This window comes from Camelus ferus, chromosome 16 (assembly GCF_009834535.1).
Source record: "Camelus ferus isolate YT-003-E chromosome 16, BCGSAC_Cfer_1.0, whole genome shotgun sequence".
NCBI classification, from domain to species: Eukaryota; Metazoa; Chordata; class Mammalia; order Artiodactyla; family Camelidae; genus Camelus; species Camelus ferus.
Window position 1 is genome coordinate 21709319 of NC_045711.1, and position 16942 is coordinate 21726260.

Here is a 16942-nt window from a genome sequence, read left to right on the forward strand (position 1 = left end):
GCATGCGGCTCGGGCTTTGTCCCCAGCACAGAAGAAAGCAGCTTGTCTGATTCCAAAGCTGAGCTCCTTCCATCCCCCTAACCCCCCACTGTCACCTTTCAGTCCCCAACACAGCAGCTGTGACTATAGCTCTGGGAATGAGGGGCAGAAAGAAAGGTGGTGAGGCAGGTAGGGTGGGGAGGAGAGACTGAAATCGCAGCCCAGGTGGGGGCAGGTGCATCCGAAAGATGGCCCTGGCCAGTGATGCCCGGCACGCCTGGCGGCGGGGCTGGTGACACACGCTGACCATCTGTGGGCAGGTGGCCCAGGGCGCAGTCCCTTCCCCAAGGCTCGGCTCCCCTACCTTGCGAATGTCCCTGATCTTCCGCCGCAGCTCGGTCTGCTTGTGGTGGAAGTCCGTCCGGGTGAGCAGCTTCTTGTCCAACTTGCACTGCCCCTCGGCCCGGGTGGAGATGGTTTCTCTGCGGGCGACAGCCAGCTCCATGTCCCGGATCATCTTCTCCTGCTGCTTCAGGAGCTGCCCGTGCTTGACCTGGGGCATGGGGCAGAGGGGCCGGTCGGCAGTCAGGACCACGCTAGACAGGAGAGGGGCCAGTGCCACACCCGGCCAACATCTGACGGCACCCGCAGGGAACCCACAAGGGTGATGCCCCAGGGTACAAAGGAGTCTGGGGACTTTGTCACTTGATCAGAATGATTTAAGAGCCATATAAAGAACACCCGGCAAACAGGGGACACTGAGAGACATCAGAGGTGGGGAGACATGAGGACTAAGCGCAGCCCAGGGAGGGGTCCTGGAGCAGAAGAAGGACATCAGCCAAAAAAACGGTGAACTCGGGTTAGAGTCTGTAGTTTGGTTAACCGCATTGCACCGAGGTTAATCTCCTCGCTGGGAAAAATGTACCGTGTTCTGTGAGATGGTGGCATGAAGGGTCTGTGGGGCCTGGAGCTGGGGCTTGGGTTGTTGGGGGAGATGGGCTTTGAGGGGCACGAGGGAGGCTTCTGCTGAGGGATAAGTCTACCAAAACACGTGCAAGAGCCAGATGCTGAAAGCTGAAAACACTGAGGAGGGAAGCCAAGCAAGACCCAGGGAAGAGACAGATGCCTGCTCACGGACTGGAAAGGGCAACACAGCTAAGGTTCCTTCTGGAGGGATCTGCAGACTCCATGCCAGTCGTGAGCCAAGCAGGGATTTTCAGAGACTGACAAGCTGATTCTCAAATTTTTATGGAACTGGGACGGAACAGGCTTTTGGACCAGAGGAACACAGCACAGAGCCCAGAGACAGACCCACGAAAACAAATATGGTCAACTGCCTTCCACAAGGATGTCACTGTAACATTGTTTATGGTGACAGAACACCACCACACTGGAAACAATCTGAATCTTCATTAACCCTAGAACGTTTCAGTGAATTATGTTACATCCATAGTGTATTCCGCAACGCTTACAGAATGAGTTAATGTCCATATTATTTTTCTAAATACAAGTTGCTAAGTTATATGTACTATTTTTCAAGGAAAACCAAACCAAACCAAACCACAACAGGAGGGAGGGAGGAGGCAGCCCTGTCTGTGTGTGCGGGTGCGTGTGCGTGTGCGTGTGCGTGTGCATGTGTGTGTAAGCTCTGTGGTGCAGGGTCTGATCTGCTGCGGCAACACATGTGGCTTCTGTGGTTTGAAAAATCAGTTAAATGGAGCGTTTTTCAAACTTATCAGCAGCATAAGCATTTGATTTTCTCTGGATGCCACAGCCAGTGGGGTTATTACTAACCATGGCATCTACAAGAGATGTCACATCCTTGAAGCCCAGAATCTTTGGCTCAGTGACAGCCTGTGATTTAATTACTGGCCTTTTTTTTTTTTTTAAGGTGGTGAAGTCCAGCTAAAACGACAGCGGAGAGAAAAACACAGCTCGGAGGGGCAAGGTGGGGTGTTCTTTGACTCCTGTCACTGGTGAGGCTTTTTGGTCCAGTGGTGGGGTACACCTCACAATTCGGTCGTGGGGCTGGGGGAGTCACAGCCAGCATTTAAAAATATCAGAGGGCACTGGTTACACGGAGCGAGGGTGAAGCGGTGCCTGGCGAGCGCTCAGCAGGCAGCTGTGCATGCTGCGGTTGTTGCTTCGGGGCAGCAAGAACAAGAGCCGGACAGACCCTGATGTGGGAGGCCAGCCGGGGCAACAGCGCATGTCCTGGTGCCTGGGCTGCAGGCTGCCGTGCGGGAGGGGCTTCCTCCCTGGGGCCCCAAGCCCCCAGCCCCCCAACACCGCCCTCCCCCCACCCACCTTCATCCTTTGGACTTCAGCCTTCATGGCCCGGATCTCCGTCTGGCCCGTCTCAGAATCCACTGAGGCACGCATCTCTTTTGCCAGTTGGATTTTTTTCTCCCAAAGCATGATCTGGTGCCTTTGAGGGCAGGAGAGGCAGTGTGGGAGCTGGAGGAGGACGGGCTTTCTTTCTGCTGCTCCCGTGGGCGCTGTGTGCTGTGCCTGGGACTGGTTCTCCGCTTGAGGGGCCGTGTCTGTGGTGGGTTGACGGAGACCCTCCCCTGTCCCTCCACGAGGGGTGCCCTCGCCTGGCAGGTGGCACCATTAATTTGCAGGCAGGAAGGCATGGGCTTAAATGGAATCAAATGTCCCTCATTCTGGGACCAGAGGGTCAACTCAACCCCAGGGCCCAAAACCCTCACCCAGAGAGAGAGAAGCAGATATGTAACTTTCGGAGAAGCTGAGAAAAGCAAATACAAATGATAGGAGTTGACATAAAAAAAGGGAAAAAACCCCAATAGACCAAGACCCTGAAAGCTATTAAAATGTTAGCAAAGATACATGCCCCCTGCTGTGGTCTGAATGCCCGTGTCCGACCTGTTGGAGTTCTGACCCCCATGTGGCTGGGTCAGGAGGCCGGGACCTGGGGAGGTGATGAGGTCATGAGGGTGGAGGCCCCAGTGAGCGGGATTAGAGCCCTCATAAAAGGGACCACACTGAGCACCCTGTGAGAACACAGCCAGGAATCTGCAGCTCAGACGAGAGCCCTCAGTGGACCAGGCAGGCGCCCTGACCTCGACGTCCGGCCCCCAGAACTGGGAGCCATAAGTGCCTGCTGCTCCGTTACAGCCGCTGGGAGGGGCTGAGATGCCCTGGAAGAGCACCAGGCTCGGGTGTCACGTGTAGACTCTGTCAAACCCCAGGCAGGGGACGGGCCTTTGCATCTCAGCCCCGTGGAGAGCACCGATTAGGAGCTCTTCCAGCTGGAGATGCAGACCCACGTGCACCGACGGGAAGGACAGCCACGGAGAAGGCAAGGCTTGTTCAACGGGGGACACAAGAACAATCCCATTTATGCTGGGGAAAAAACAAGGAACAAATGCGCGGGGAAAATGGTGAAGGAAGAGGTTTGGGTTACGTGTGATTCTCGTTCCTACTCTGCACACAGAGCTACGGTTTTAAATGCTCATAACCAGGCACCAGAAAGATCATACAGTTCTTATAAAAGCTGGATTCAAAGGGAGCCACGCCATTTCCAAGGGTCACCGACTGCGGGGAGGGCAGGAGGCCAGACCCACCCCGATCCCGCCCGCGGCTTTAAGCGGATTCCGCCGGGAGGATGCGCGCCCCGCACTCACTCGGCCTCCACCAGGCTGTTGAGCAAGGCCGCCTTCTCCTCGCCGAGCTGACTCAGCCTCTCCTGCATCTCCACGGTCTCCCGCTCGGAGGCCTGCGTGGGGCGGGGCGGGCGGCGGGCTGTGGGCGGGCCCGAGGGCGGGGCGGGCGGAGGCTGTGGGCGGGGCCGGGCCGGGGAGGCGCACCTGCTCCCACCCCCTCCCCCGCCGCTCCCCGCCCCCTCCCCGGGCCGGGCGCTGACCCTGAGCGAGTGCACGAACTCGCTCTCGGTGGCCAGGTTGTCCTGCCGCAGCTCCTCGGAGCTGCACCGGTTCCTGTTCATCAGCACGTTGAGCTTCTTCAGGTCGGTGTCCAGGTCCCTCATGTGGCGCTGGAGATGCTTCTGCTCCTTCTTCTCCTGGTCAATCTTGTCTGCGGGGCGAGCGGAGCGGGAAGGGCCGTCAGGCCCTCGCCAGCCGGGCAGCCACCTTCCCAAAGAGCAGCGATCGGGGTCTCTGCCCACTGCGCCCTCCTCGCCGTCCTCCTTGGGGGCCCCGTGGGAACGACGGTCCGGCCCAGTCAGAGGAGTCGGAAGGGGACATGCTCGGCCTTCAGACACTGAGGCTCCAGGAAGACCAGCCAAGCTCAGGGGCAGGGGCTGGAAGCAACCACCCTGATCTCCAACAGGCGGGTCTGGGCGCCCCCAGGGCAGAGCAAGAACCGTGGGGAAGAAACGGGGTATGAGGCGTCCAGGCGGAGTGGGCCCGATACCTGGGCAGCACCTCCCGTGGGGCCGTGGGTGGGGCTGACCAGGTGGGACCAGGTGGGGGCCAGGGCGCCTCAGCAGGGGGCCGTGGGGGGCTGGGCAGGGGCACTCACTCTCGATCCTGAGCTGCTTCTGCTCCAGGATGTGGAGCTCCTTCTTGGCCATGTCCAGGGAGACCAGCTGCTCCTCGCGCTCCTGCGTGGCCTTCACCATCTCCTGCTGCAGCCGCAGCCAGGCCACCTGGGCCTGCGTCATGCTCGCGTCGTGCTCCTCCAGCAGTCTGGTCAGCCTCTGGATCTCCAGCTCCAGGGGCCCCACTTCTTCCCCCTGAAAGTGATGTTCGCCAGAAAGCAGACCGAGCCCCTAGGTCAGGGCGGGCTGCGGAGGGTGGGGACCCCGTCATGGGATCTCTCCCATGAAGGCCCAGGTCATTTGGTCAGACCCGCTGTGGGAGATTCGGGTCTGGAGGGTCTACCGCCCCCGCCCCCGCGCTGGTTCGGCCCTCCCACCCCCAGCCTTGCAGAGGCAGGAGCAGGGGCGGCAGGGCCTCCATTACCCAAGGGGACTTCGCAAGTTGCCTTTTAACAGCAGACTGTCACGGGGCAGGGTCTTCACTCCCTTAGAATCCTCGCGGGTTGCAGCTTTGAGACCATTCTCTGGTGCCTGGGGTCTCCCTAAGAGTGCACCCCCAGCCGCCCGTCCTGCTCTGGGGCTTGGAGCCGTCGGTGGGGCCCTTAGGTCTGGGGTGCCTGGAGGACCTATAGGACTGCAAGCCCCAAGCTCAACAGACGGCTTCACCTAGAGCAGCGGTCGGGGGCACCCTGCCTGCTGCCTGTCGTCACGCAGCCCGTGGGCCACACGACATTCTAAAGAGGAGGAGCTCATGCCAGGTGGAGGCTGCGGGCTTCAAACTTCAGGGCCCCGGGGTGAGCTTTTCCTGCCCACGGCTATGCCCGTCTGTTCATGTGCAGCCACCGCGGGGAGGAGGGGCTGCGACAGGACCATCGGGCCATAGCGCTGAAATACGGACTGACCAGCCCGACAGAGAGGGTCGCAGGCGGCCTGCGGGACGGCATCCCGCACACGTGTGCTTCACCTGGGAGACGGGCAGGGACGGGCTGCCCAGGTTCTGTGCGAGCTCGCTTCTAAATGCAGGACAGCCCCCGGGGCCAGCTCCCCTGTCAGCCAGAGCGGCCCTCCTGGCCCTGGGACTCACCCCGAGCTCCGACACCGTCTGCTCCAGCTGCTTGTTGAGGAAGTTGATGAGGCCTTGTTTCCTCTCGATCAGGGTCGTGCGCCTGGAGATTTCGTTTTCGCTGTTGGTGATGAGGTCGTTGACTTTTTTCACTTCCGTGTCCAGCTCGGCCAGTGTCTTCTGGTGCATGTCCAGCCTGCAGTTGGTGTTCGTGATGTCCAGGGTGGCCTGAGCAATGTCGCCATCAATTTTGGAAAGATGTGTCACCTGAATCGGCAGAAGGAAACATGAATGAACTTTCTCTATTTTGGGGGAAGGCTCCAGAGGAGCGGGCTGGCTGCCCGTTTCCTCGAACATCTGGGTGTGCACCTGCAGAAACTGCAAAACCTGATCAGAAGAGGGGGCTGTTGGCTTCCTCCCCATCTCAGGACCTGTCAAAGGACCTGCATGTTGGAACCCAGATGATCTATCACAAATAAAGTTAACATTACTGTTTTCCTTTATCAGAAAACAGTGACACACATCATGGGGGACGTGAAAACGCAGATGATTACCTATAAACCTGCTGCACAGTCGGCCACCATCACAGCTGAAGATCTACCCTGCCTTCCAGTCTTTGTATACAAACCCCCTTCCTCCCCTCCAAAAGCAACAACAGGATCACACTCCACGTGTAGGTTTGTAGCCGCTTTTCAATTTGACACATCTGATGTTCTCACATCACATCATTGCTAGTGGCTGCGGTGCTCTACCACATCTGTCCCAGAGCTGAGGAAGCAGGTCGCAGCTGTCCTGGGCGCACCCACCTGTTCCACAGCCATCACAGGCACTGCTCCCTGCGGCTCGTGTGCTCGGGGGAAGGAAACCGAGATGCCTGCCCTCTGTGAGTGTGCCTCTGTTACTGGTGTTCCTACTCTGAATAATGTTGTGGCAAGCTCTTAACAACTGCTCATTTCTATTCGATGGGACAAATATCCTTACATTTTACTGAAAAGCTGGACGCAGTCCTGGAGAGAGGAGATTGTATTGTGGGGCGCCATCTGCCACCAGCCAGGGGCACGTGACCCTGGGGCTCTCGCCAGCCTTGGGCTTTGGGGACAGGAGCATCTGCCCAGAGTGGAGCAGCCTGGGCCCTGCGGGGCCGCCTGCCATCCTGAAGCCGGGACCAGCCCACCCTGCCTTCTCTGCCGGCTCAGAAGACAGATTCGTTCTGCCCCTTCCCACGAAAGACGGCTGATCATAAGGATACTTGTGAGAATCAGCAACAGGGCAGCTCTGGCTTTGGGACCAGGCCCTTTTTCCCTGGGCGCTGGCTCTGCCCTGACCCTGCCAGCCCCCCGCCACTGGCTGCCCACCAGCTCCTGCCGGGCACATCCTCAGCTCTCTCCGGGCCCGCGGTTCCCAACAACCCCCAGCCCCAGGGTCATCTCCGTTTCGCCCCACGTGACCACGTGACCCCAGCTAGCTCTGTCACACTCTGTCTGACTGGGTGCTGTGGACGGCTTTCCAGGACATCCCCAGATATAAAGCCAGATCCTGCCAGCATCTCAAGTCACCCAGCCCCTAAGGTCATGCCTTGGTCCCTCTGAGCTCTGGTTATGCCATCCCTCTCTTTGCCAAGACCACCCAAGTTCACCAGGTCTTCAGAGGGGCACACCTTCCTCTCTGCCCCAGCGCTCCACCCTGGAGGGGAGGGCTTCAGTTCCCAAGTCCCCTTTCAGCCACCAGCCAGGCCAGCCAGAGCACATGGCCTCCCTCCAGCGACACTCTGGCGCATTGCTCACCCTGGCATCCTTCTGGGATGTCAATACGGCTCCTGGATTAACAGCGGAAACCCACACCTGCCCTCCCTGTTCACCTGTGCCCGCCCTCCCTCTGGACCCAGTTCCTAATGATTCTGCCCATCCACAAACTCTGCCCTTTGTCCCAGATATGCCCACACCCCCTGCCACCAGCCCAAGGGGGTTTTGAACAGTTCAAGCAAAGTGCCCCCTTTTAAGAGCTGGATTTGCATCTCCTGGCAATTATTGCAACGAACACTGGCCCAGGACTCGTTTCTGTCCTCTGCTGGACATCGGTGGTAGTACACATGACACCCACCAATTGTAACAAATGCTGGACAAGGACTCTTTACTACCCTCCGGTGGACATCGGTGGTAGTACACATGCCGCCCACCAACTGTTGCAACAAATGTTGGCCCAGTACTCTTTACTGCCCTCCGGTGGACACCGGTGGTAGTACACGTGATGCCCACCAATTGTAACAAATGCTGGATCAGGACTCTTTACTGCCCTCCGGTGTACAACTGTGGTAGTCCACGCACCTCCCACCAACTGTTGCAACAAATGTTGGCCCAGTACTCTTTACTGCCCTCAGGTGGACAACTGTGGTAGTCCACGCACCTCCCACCAACTGTTACAACAAATGCTGGACCAGGACCCTTTACTGCCCTCCGGTGGACATCGGTGGTAGTACACGCGCCTCCCACCAACCGTTGTTCACAAATGCTGGACTAGGACTCTTTATTGCCCTCCGGTGGACATCAGTGGTAGTACAAGTGTGGACCAGTACTCTTCATTGCCTTCTGCTGGACATTAGTAGTAGTATGTGCGCCACCCACCAATTGTAACAAATGCTGGTCCAGAACTCTTTACTGCCCTCGGCTGGACATCAGTGGTAGCACATGAGCCACCCACTTTGGGAGCTGGTGAAGGGGTCTGCCAGGGGGCCTGGGGACCTGCCTCTGCAGTGCTGCAGCAGAGCTGGCAGGTTACTGCACGCCCACCATGCTCCTTAGCTCCTACAGTGCACCCTTGGGACCCCTACTTCTGTTCCAAGCAGGGAGTCTTGCCCCTCTTCCACCACCATCAGCCCAGACATCCCAAGGAGATCCAGCCACGCTCAGTCTGGATTCCAGCCCTGTCTCCCCAGTCCCGTGGCACAACCAGGCCAAGAGCGAACTGGCTTCCTCCCAGGTGTCTGAGAGGGGTGAGGTGCCTCGGGCTGCCAGCCAGGTAGATGGTGGCCCTGAGGCAGGGGGTCATATCATGGAAAGAGCCAAAGGAGAAACAATTCAAGTAATGAATTGCTTTTCTAAGGACACAGGGACACCCCCCCACTCCCTGAGAAAAGCAAAACCCCTGGGGAAGCAAGAGAGAACTCATGTAGGGGGAGGGGAAAGGAGAGGGTCCCCAGGCCAGGAGGGCCAGTCACAGTCACTCAGGGCCTCCAGGCACACCCTGGGCAGAGGCAGAGGCTTGGGCAGCTCTGGAATCCATTTAAAGTGCTCCTGCCCATTTGACCAGGGTTTCTGCTGCAGTTTATCCTCAGACACGCAGACAGAGATGTGTGAACGTGCAAGTTCGGTGCTGAGCTGTTTATAATGTTTGAAACCTAAAAACAATCTGAAACGTCTAATGAAAGAATTGCTAAACAAAACACATGCACTCATAGGATGAACTGTGATGCATGAACTGTCATGTTCCTTTCCTAAGAACATTTAATGGAAACCGTTATGCTGAATATGGCCAGTAATGTAAAATAAAATACTGTGCAGATACTGAAAAATTCGTCAGTTCCTACACTTGTTCTTTGTGCACTTTTCTGTGTCATATTTTCAGTAAAAAATGAGGAAAAATGGATCAGAATGGTTCCAAAACTGATAAACAGTAAGAGCCGTGTCCTCTGAGGCCGTGTCTGCATGTGTGTGTGTGAACATCTGTGTCTGGGCACGTGGGGGGGGGCGTGTGTGTGTGCATGCGTGTGTCTTTGCACATATGACTGTGCGTGTTCAGAAAATTTTCCAGAAGGAAATATACCACAATTTCAGAAGAGATTGTGTCTGGACAGTGGGATTGTGGCTGTCTTATTTTCCTCTCATGCCTTTCTGTGTTTCTGGGTTTTCTACAATAAAAATGTATTGCTTTTACAACTAGGAAAAAACAACAACCACGAAAGGTGAACAGACGCGCCGCATGTCCCTTGCTCATGCTGATTCCGCGGCGTGTGGTGTGTTCCCTGCGAAGCCGCCCCCACCCCTTCTCCCCGGGGGCACCTGCCTCTGGCGGCCCGGGTGTGTGCAGGAGACGTACCAGGTTGGTCTTTTCCTTCTGGAGCTTCAGGATGAGCTGGTGGAAGTACCTGGTCATCTTGTTGGAGGTCATGTGCTCCTGCAGCTTCTCCACGATGCAGACATCCATCTTCCTCCTCTGCTCCACCTCGTGCCGGACGGTCTGCTGGAGAGTCTGCAATTCGCCGAGGGTCGCCGTGTATTCCTGGGAAGGGAGAGTCAGAAGTGGATGCTGTGCAGGCGGCCGGGAGGCACGTGGTGGGGGGACGTGGCCGTACCACGTGGGCCTTGCCCAGTGCGTCCTCCGTGTCCAGCAAGGTGAGCCTGTAGGTGCTGAACTCGTTCTGCAGGGCCTCGTCCTTGGCCAGGCCCTGCAAGATCAGTTTCTGCATTAGGCTGGCCTCTGTCTCCACCCGGTTCAGGATGCTGGCCAGCTTCTCGTTCTTTTCTTCCTCCTTCATGATGGACTTCTTACAGGCTTCGAGCTCGCCGTCCATGGACTTGACTTGGTGCTGGCATTCACTGCCAACACAGAGAGGGTAAAATAGGACATCAGAACACCAGTGCGGACGGTGGTACCCCGCTCGGAGGACGCCCACAGGGTAGAGAGAAAGAAATTAGGAGGCCAACTCTTCACAGCAGCCGAACCTTGACTACTGGTTTCTAGCACATTAGAACTATTACCCATTTCAAATTCAAGTCTTAAACTCTTGGGATGTTATGATTGTGGGAGGGGGAGATGGAAGGAAGCTGCTGACTTGTGCTGGGCGGGGCGGGGGTCGCCGCCAGCCCCTCCCCTCCGGTCGTGACCATCACCTTGGAAAGGAAATGCCGTCACCCCGGGTTTACAGACATGCACGCTGAGCCCCGAGCCTCCGAGGCTCTCTCCCCACGGCCGCAGTGACCGCCGGGACTGGGGGGAGCGCAGGCGGCCGTCTCTTCAAACCCCCTCAGCGTGCCCCTCCGTGTTTTAAAAATACATGTCTGACAAAAGAACTTGTATCCAGAACACATGAGAACTCATAATTCAACAAACAGATAAGTCACTTGGCTTAAAAATGAGCAAAAGACAGCTAATCGGGGAAGATCTATGGACGGCAAGCAAGCACACGGAGAGGTGCGCGACGGCACTAGTCCTGGGGAGACGCAAACCGAATTCCCGATGGGACACCAAGACGCACCTGCTAAGCGCCAAAACGAAAATGGCATTATCATGAAGTGCTGGCGACGGCGAGGGCGACGGGGACTCGCGTCCCTTGTGGTGGGAGTGCAGACTGGAACGAGCCACTCTGGGAAACATTTTGGCGGTTTGTTCCAAAGTAAAATACACACTTACCAGCAACGCCATGGAAATGTCGTCTAGACCAAAACCCGTCCAGTGTGCACAGCGGCTTTCACGCCGGCCCCAAACTGGAAACAACCAGTTGCCGGTGTACCGTCGCCAGCACGGGCAATGAGAACAAATACGCCATTGATCTGGCAACACGAGGACGACTCAAAGCGTCATGTGAAGTGCAAAACGCCAGGCAAGGAAGTCACACGTGTCGTGTGACTTCACGTGCAAGACATTCGGGAAATGACAAGCCTACAGGGACGGACAGCAGGGCAGGCTCTGCTGGGGGCTGGCGGTGGGGAGACGCGCTGACTTTTGGGGACGCAGGGAACATCTGTGACCTTGAGGGCACGATGCTCACTTGCCTCTGTCCATTTGCTGAACCAAACTGTGCACTGGAACAGGGTAACTTCTGTGCATCATAAATCTCCACATAAATTATCCTCAATTCAACTGATGGGTTAAAAACTTACTCATTTTCTCTTTTAGGAAGTAGCAGCCTCATAAATGACAATAAAACAAACACATCCAATCTGTATGACAGAAGTCCGAACACTCGCTGAAATCTACCCACGGGGGAACAGACACCGGGACGCCAGCCGATCAATTGTCACCATTACAAAAGTGGAAAGCCACGGGTACTCTCACATCCTTGTCGCTTTTTCTAATTTCCAGTAACATGATCACTTACCTACCCTTGATAAAAATTACTTTTAAAGAAGACACTTTCAAAATTTCCTTGATTAGCAGATACCGATAGAAAACAAATGAACCCAGAAGAGCTGGTGGACTCCGAGGATGCCTGAGGCTTGGCCTAGCCCGTCTGAAAGTTAAGAGGGAACTTGGTACAGGATCTCAAGGTGACGAAGCTGACAAATTAACACCCGGCAAGGCCTGAGCCCTGCCCGCCCCGCGCGTTTCCTGCCAGGAGGTCCGACAGAGGCAGACAGCGGGGCACAGCGGCCCTCTCCCTGCGGGGGTGTAAGTTCTGGGCAGGGTGTCCCCCCCCCGCCCGAGCTCAGCACAGTACTGTCTTTGTATTTTCTGGCCTATTTTGAGACACTTCACATGAAAATGACCATTTGCTTCAAATGTATGACTTGCAGTGTTTGCTCCAGCCTCCCACGTGACCCTTCAGCTGGGGCTGTGACCGCCCCCCCTCCCCCACTGCGACTTTGACGCTAACATTGCAAAGATTTGGTGGGAGGCGCCGTCTTTAAAGCCTGGGTGTGGCGGGGACCCGTCTGGACCTCTCTGGTCTCAGGTCACTCCCTGGGTCCTGGTCAGCAGGACACGTCCACCAGCCTCGGGAGGCCCAGGGAGGGACACCGCTCGGCCTCCCCAAGTGGGGAGGAGGGACGGGACACAGTGCGTCATCGGAGCAATCAGTCCCCTAGGGCCTCGCCCACGCCCCACGTCCGGGGACACATTTCTAACCAGTGCCCTCTGTGGCGGCTGTGGCCCCAGGTCTTCAGGGCTGCAGGCACCCCTGGGCTCAGGGGAGGCTGGTGGGGAGGGGGCACCTCCTGCCAGACCCCAGGCCTGAGGGAGGCCCACTGGGCACGGTGGCAGTGCCCGTGCCCAGCTCACACACCCACTCACCCTCTTCTCCACAGGGGAGGGATCCCCGCCCAGCCCAGACAGCTGCGGGGGGCTGGCCTCGTGCCCCACGTCCGGGCCACCAGCCCGGACTATCACCATTTTCGTTCATTTTCTAAAATGGCCAACATGCTACGGATTGGCATTTAGTATTTAGTTCAGCTGCTGAACTGGCCTGGAAGCCACAGGCGATGCCATACTTTGTTTTTGCGACGCCCTGACCTTCGCTGACCCGTCTCGGTTTCCTCCTTCACACCTCCCCGCAGCTCCGCAGCCAGAGCGCACGGCTCTCACGGCGTCCCGTGCGGGCAGCGCGTTCTGGGTGGCGGGGGCGCTCACGCCTCTGTGGCTGGCGCGGTTAGAGCTGCGGAAGGAAAGCCGAGCCAGAGTCGCTACAAGCCGTTGCCTGCTAGGAGTGTGTGTGTGTGTGTGTGTGTGTGTGTGTGTGTGTGTGTGTGTGTGTGCGTGTGCTTTGATAAAATGAACATTCCATGTGTCTGTTTTCAAAACATGACACCATTGTTTTTTGTCAATCATTGGAACGGTCCAAACGTGTGACCACGGGAGCTGTCGCGGGACTCTGGAACACCGCCGGTGGGGGTGTGGCCGTCACGGCCCCCGGGAAGTACCTGCCAGACCTGCGGTGCTCAGACCCTGGAGCCCAGAGCTCCCCGGCTTGACAGGGAGCACGGTTACACAGCACAGTGTGCTTGCGACACAGCAGTCCCGGGCGTGGGCGTGGACGGCAGCCCTGGGGTGGGGCAGGTGTGCGGGTGACCTCAGCGCCCCCAGGAGCTGCTGGGGGACGGGGGGGGGGGGAAGGGGACGCTCTTGCTGCTCTGCTGTGGGAAGCTCTCCAGGATGCTTTCTGAATGAACGCAGAGCAGAGGGGCCAGCACGGGTATGTGTATCTTCCTTCGCTGGCACGGCCGGTCGCGGGAGACAGGCCCAGGGGACCGGGAGCACGTCTGCGGGAAGGGGCTCTGGGTGGAGCAGGACGCGGGTGGGGGGGAGGCCTCGCTGCATCTGAGTCTCAGGTGTTCTAACCAAGCAGCTGTATCATCTGTTCAAAGGATTAGAGTTCGGAAAAAAGAAAAGGAGGAACGGCCAAGCCCTGTCTCCGAGGACACGTAGGAACAGCCGAGGTGAGGAGGAAGGTCGCGGAGGGACACCCGGGTTAGCGCAGAGGCACAGGGCGCAGGACCACGGTGGGGGTCGCGGAGGTGTCCCTGAACCCCCGGGTCCCTGTGGGGGCACTCAGGCCGTGCGACCCCCGGCCTCGACCTTGCTCGAGGTGGACGTCGGGGGCGAGGGAAAAGCGGCCCACCCGCCAAGGCCTCTGCTGCACCAAACGCGGGGCCGCCCTGCAGGCAGCGGGACCCAGTCCCCAGGGGCCGGGCAGGGAGCCGTCCAAGCCCGCAGCCCCGAGTCCGCAACTGCTTGGTCCCGCCACCCAAGTGTTTAAGGGGGAGGCAGGTCTTTAACTGGACGTCTAAGTTTTAATCCAGCCACTGTCCATGAAAATGGCTTGCTTTAAAAGCAGTCGAATGTCTATGCCTCCGTTTTTGTTTTTCTTAATCACAGGACCAAGAAGGAAACACCTCCGAGCGGTCGGACCATCGGCGGCCACGACAAAGTGCCCACTCTCTCCTCCGCACGGTGGGCAGGGCGCTCCCGGGCACAGCCCCTGCCAGGCTGCACACCAGGCCCCGGCATGGAGGCCGAGTCCAGGCCACGGTGCTCTCGCTCCAGAACCGGCTTCCACATCTGGGCCCCGAGCCCCCTGCCTCCAGCACCCGGCCCGGGCCACACGCCCAGCCGGCCAGCCGCCCTGAGCCCTGAGAGGGGAACGCTGGGTGAGGGGCTCCTCCTTGCCTCTGCGGGGAGATTAAAGCCGGATTGGCGCTGGAACCTGGCCCCCGGCAGAACAGTGGAGCAGGTATGGCGTTTGTGCACACAGGTGGTGAGCCTACAAATCAAAGGGACCTTCATCTCCCCGAGATAAACACCCTTCTCTCTCTCTCTCTCTCTCTCTCACTGTTTCTCCTTAATCCTCCCAGGAAATCTGAGCACGAAAGATTTGCTGCTCCCGGTGCCACGGGAAGTTTGAAAGGATTTAAGAAACACCGGAATCCTGGAGAACAATAAGGGGGCTTTCAGGACGGAAGCGGGGGCTGGGGGCGCAGGTGCACCCTCCGTCCCAGGGGGGCCGGGGAGGGGTGCTCGGTTCCCGCCCGGGAGGAGGCAGGCACAGCGCCCACGCCCCGCCGTCCCCACACATGCCCGAGCTCTCCCGCCACCTCCGCGGGGTACCTGAGCGCCTCCTGGATGGTCCTGTGGGCCTCGTCGCGGTGCTTCATGCCCAGCAGGCTGCAGGCCCACTGCTGCAGGACGCGCCTCTTCTCCATGTTGATGGTGTCTATTTCCGCGCAGGCCTGCGGGGGGGAGTCCGGTGATGTGGATGCTGGCCTTCGTGCCCTTAATGCTCAGAGCCCCAGAAGGCCGTTGGGGAGCCCCAAGCTTTCCGGGTCACCTTCCTTCTCTGCTACCCTTGCTTTTCTTGTGTGTAATTAAACACGGCTCTAAAGACCCGTCCAACACCTGCCTAAATCCTCATGCAGGGTCCCGGGTCCCGAGTACCAGCACCCCCTTCCTGGGGCCGTCAGGTCAGACGAGACGGTGCCTGCATGCCCAGCCTGTCCAGCCTGTCCTCAGCTCGCTCAGGGCTGCTACGCCGTGATGCTCAGAGTCTCATCATTCCACTGGAACCACCGCACCTGGCCGTGTGCTGGACTCCCGGGAGGGGCACCGAGTGGGGACTCAGGTGAGACCCTCCTTGTGGCACTAGCACCTTTGTGGAGAAGCCGAGTCCAGCAGAGTTTGCTCTTGGTGGACGTGCGTGGGAGACGCTGGAGGAAGTCAGAGGAGCCTTGAACACTCACAGTGACGGTGCAAGGGCGGAGCTGGGTGTGGAAGGAAGCATCACACCCATGGGGATTCCCTTCTTGGTTGTCAGGGCTTTAAAATACCGCCGATTCATTATTATTATAGAGAATAAAGTGGTATGGATTAACTGTGCTATGGCTGGTGAGACATTTCTGGATTTGGGTAAGTTATTAACCAAGGAGGCCGCTCTGTGCCAAGGAGCAGGTTGTGCACTGCCCAACAGCAGGCACCAGAACCACCGGGCTCCTCGGGGCTGGGCCGCGTGGGGCTGGCTGGCCTGAGGCAGGGGCCCCGCCACGGTGCTCATTGCCAGACCAGGGCTTGCTGACCGAGGTGCAGGCTGAGATGCAAAGATTCAGGCTGAATTCAGCATTTAAATGTTTTAAACACCTTCCCCATTAAAAAAAAAAGTATTCACTCTGTGCAAATTAGAACATGGAGATAAACAGAAAGAAAATCGAAATAACCCCACCACTCGGAGCTCACTGTTCCTGACAGCCTGGCGGTGTCTTCCTGCGTGTGCGTGTGTGTGCGTGTGTGTGCGTAATCATGGATACATCGCTTTGTAACTTAGTGTTAAAAATGAACACGTTGTGAATGGGTTTCCACGTTGGTAAGTATTTGTTCCATTGGTGGGACAGTCTTCCCGTGCATGGATGTATCATAATTTGTGTAACCGATGCCCTCTTCTTGGAATCTTTCTTGGCTGTCACACACAACACTGGGTCCCCCGTGACTCTCTGTTCACCTTGTCCGTGGAGTCCGTAATGTATAAAACTTCGATATGCATGCCTGCTTTCCCTGGAGTGAAGTCCAAGCAGTGATGTTTTGGGAGACTTCGCTGGGGCGGCGGGGTGGTGAGGGGGTGGCCCTGACACGTTGTACAACATTGCCCTGGAACGAAGATCTCGGAAAAGCCGGATGTGCACCTCCCAGCCTGGGGGCCCCACTTCTGCTCCTGTTCATTCTGCCAAGTCGGTGGGAGAACCCCATCTCGTCCTCTTCCATCATCGATGTCTGTGGTGCACCTGCCACGCGCCCTCGCTGTTCTGGGTGTGGGAATGCAGGATGAACAAAATGGGGGACGACGGCCCTGCCCCGGCGACACAGCTGGCAGAGGGGGGTGCAAGGCACAAAAAGATGCAACGAAGGAAAAGTTCACAGCATCGCGTGTGAGCACAGCCATCACAGTGCAGAAGCGTGCACGGGAGAGTCCGGACTGACTTTCAAACCTTCCGCACCACCACACTTACAGAAACGCCTCTCCAGCCCAGGATTTTATAAATATTTGTCTTTTTTCTTTCCTTCTGGTACAGTTTCCCTCATTTAAATACTTCGTCCCATGTGGAATGAGGAAACGATTTATTTTTCCCCCCGAATGATTAACTGAATGTCCCAATGCCCCTGGGTGCACAATCGACTTGCTCTCC

General features: G+C 57.7%; 1 protein-coding gene and 1 long non-coding RNA gene across 6 annotated transcripts in view; one reads left to right on the forward strand and one right to left on the reverse strand.

Annotated features, from left to right (window-relative positions):
* Positions 1 to 16942, reverse strand: part of CCDC40 (coiled-coil domain containing 40) — a 36786-nt gene that overhangs the window by 3635 nt on the left and 16209 nt on the right. For 2 of the 4 annotated variants that reach the window (XM_032456653.1, XM_032456654.1), the window contains exons 10-18: positions 14880 to 15001; positions 9913 to 10156; positions 9657 to 9839; positions 5586 to 5831; positions 4483 to 4696; positions 3866 to 4035; positions 3627 to 3718; positions 2287 to 2407; positions 344 to 532 (exon numbers count right to left, since the gene is read on the reverse strand). In XM_032456653.1, the coding sequence (XP_032312544.1) occupies positions 344 to 532; positions 2287 to 2407; positions 3627 to 3718; positions 3866 to 4035; positions 4483 to 4696; positions 5586 to 5831; positions 9657 to 9839; positions 9913 to 10156; positions 14880 to 15001 (1581 nt within the window). Of the gene's footprint in view, positions 1 to 343; positions 533 to 2286; positions 3346 to 3626; positions 3719 to 3865; positions 4036 to 4482; positions 4697 to 5585; positions 5832 to 9656; positions 9840 to 9912; positions 10157 to 14879; positions 15002 to 16942 lie in introns of those variants that run through there. The other 2 variants (XM_032456656.1, XM_032456655.1) reach the window with 2 other exon arrangements.
* On the forward strand, positions 12413 to 15593 carry LOC116656704. 2 transcript variants are annotated; one of them, XR_004311599.1, is made up of 5 exons: positions 12413 to 13331; positions 13640 to 13711; positions 14151 to 14505; positions 14627 to 14752; positions 15188 to 15593. It is a non-coding gene; the product is annotated as an uncharacterized LOC116656704 (long non-coding RNA). The 2 variants fall into 2 exon arrangements; XR_004311598.1 differs by lacking the exon at positions 12413 to 13331 and adding an exon at positions 13368 to 13467.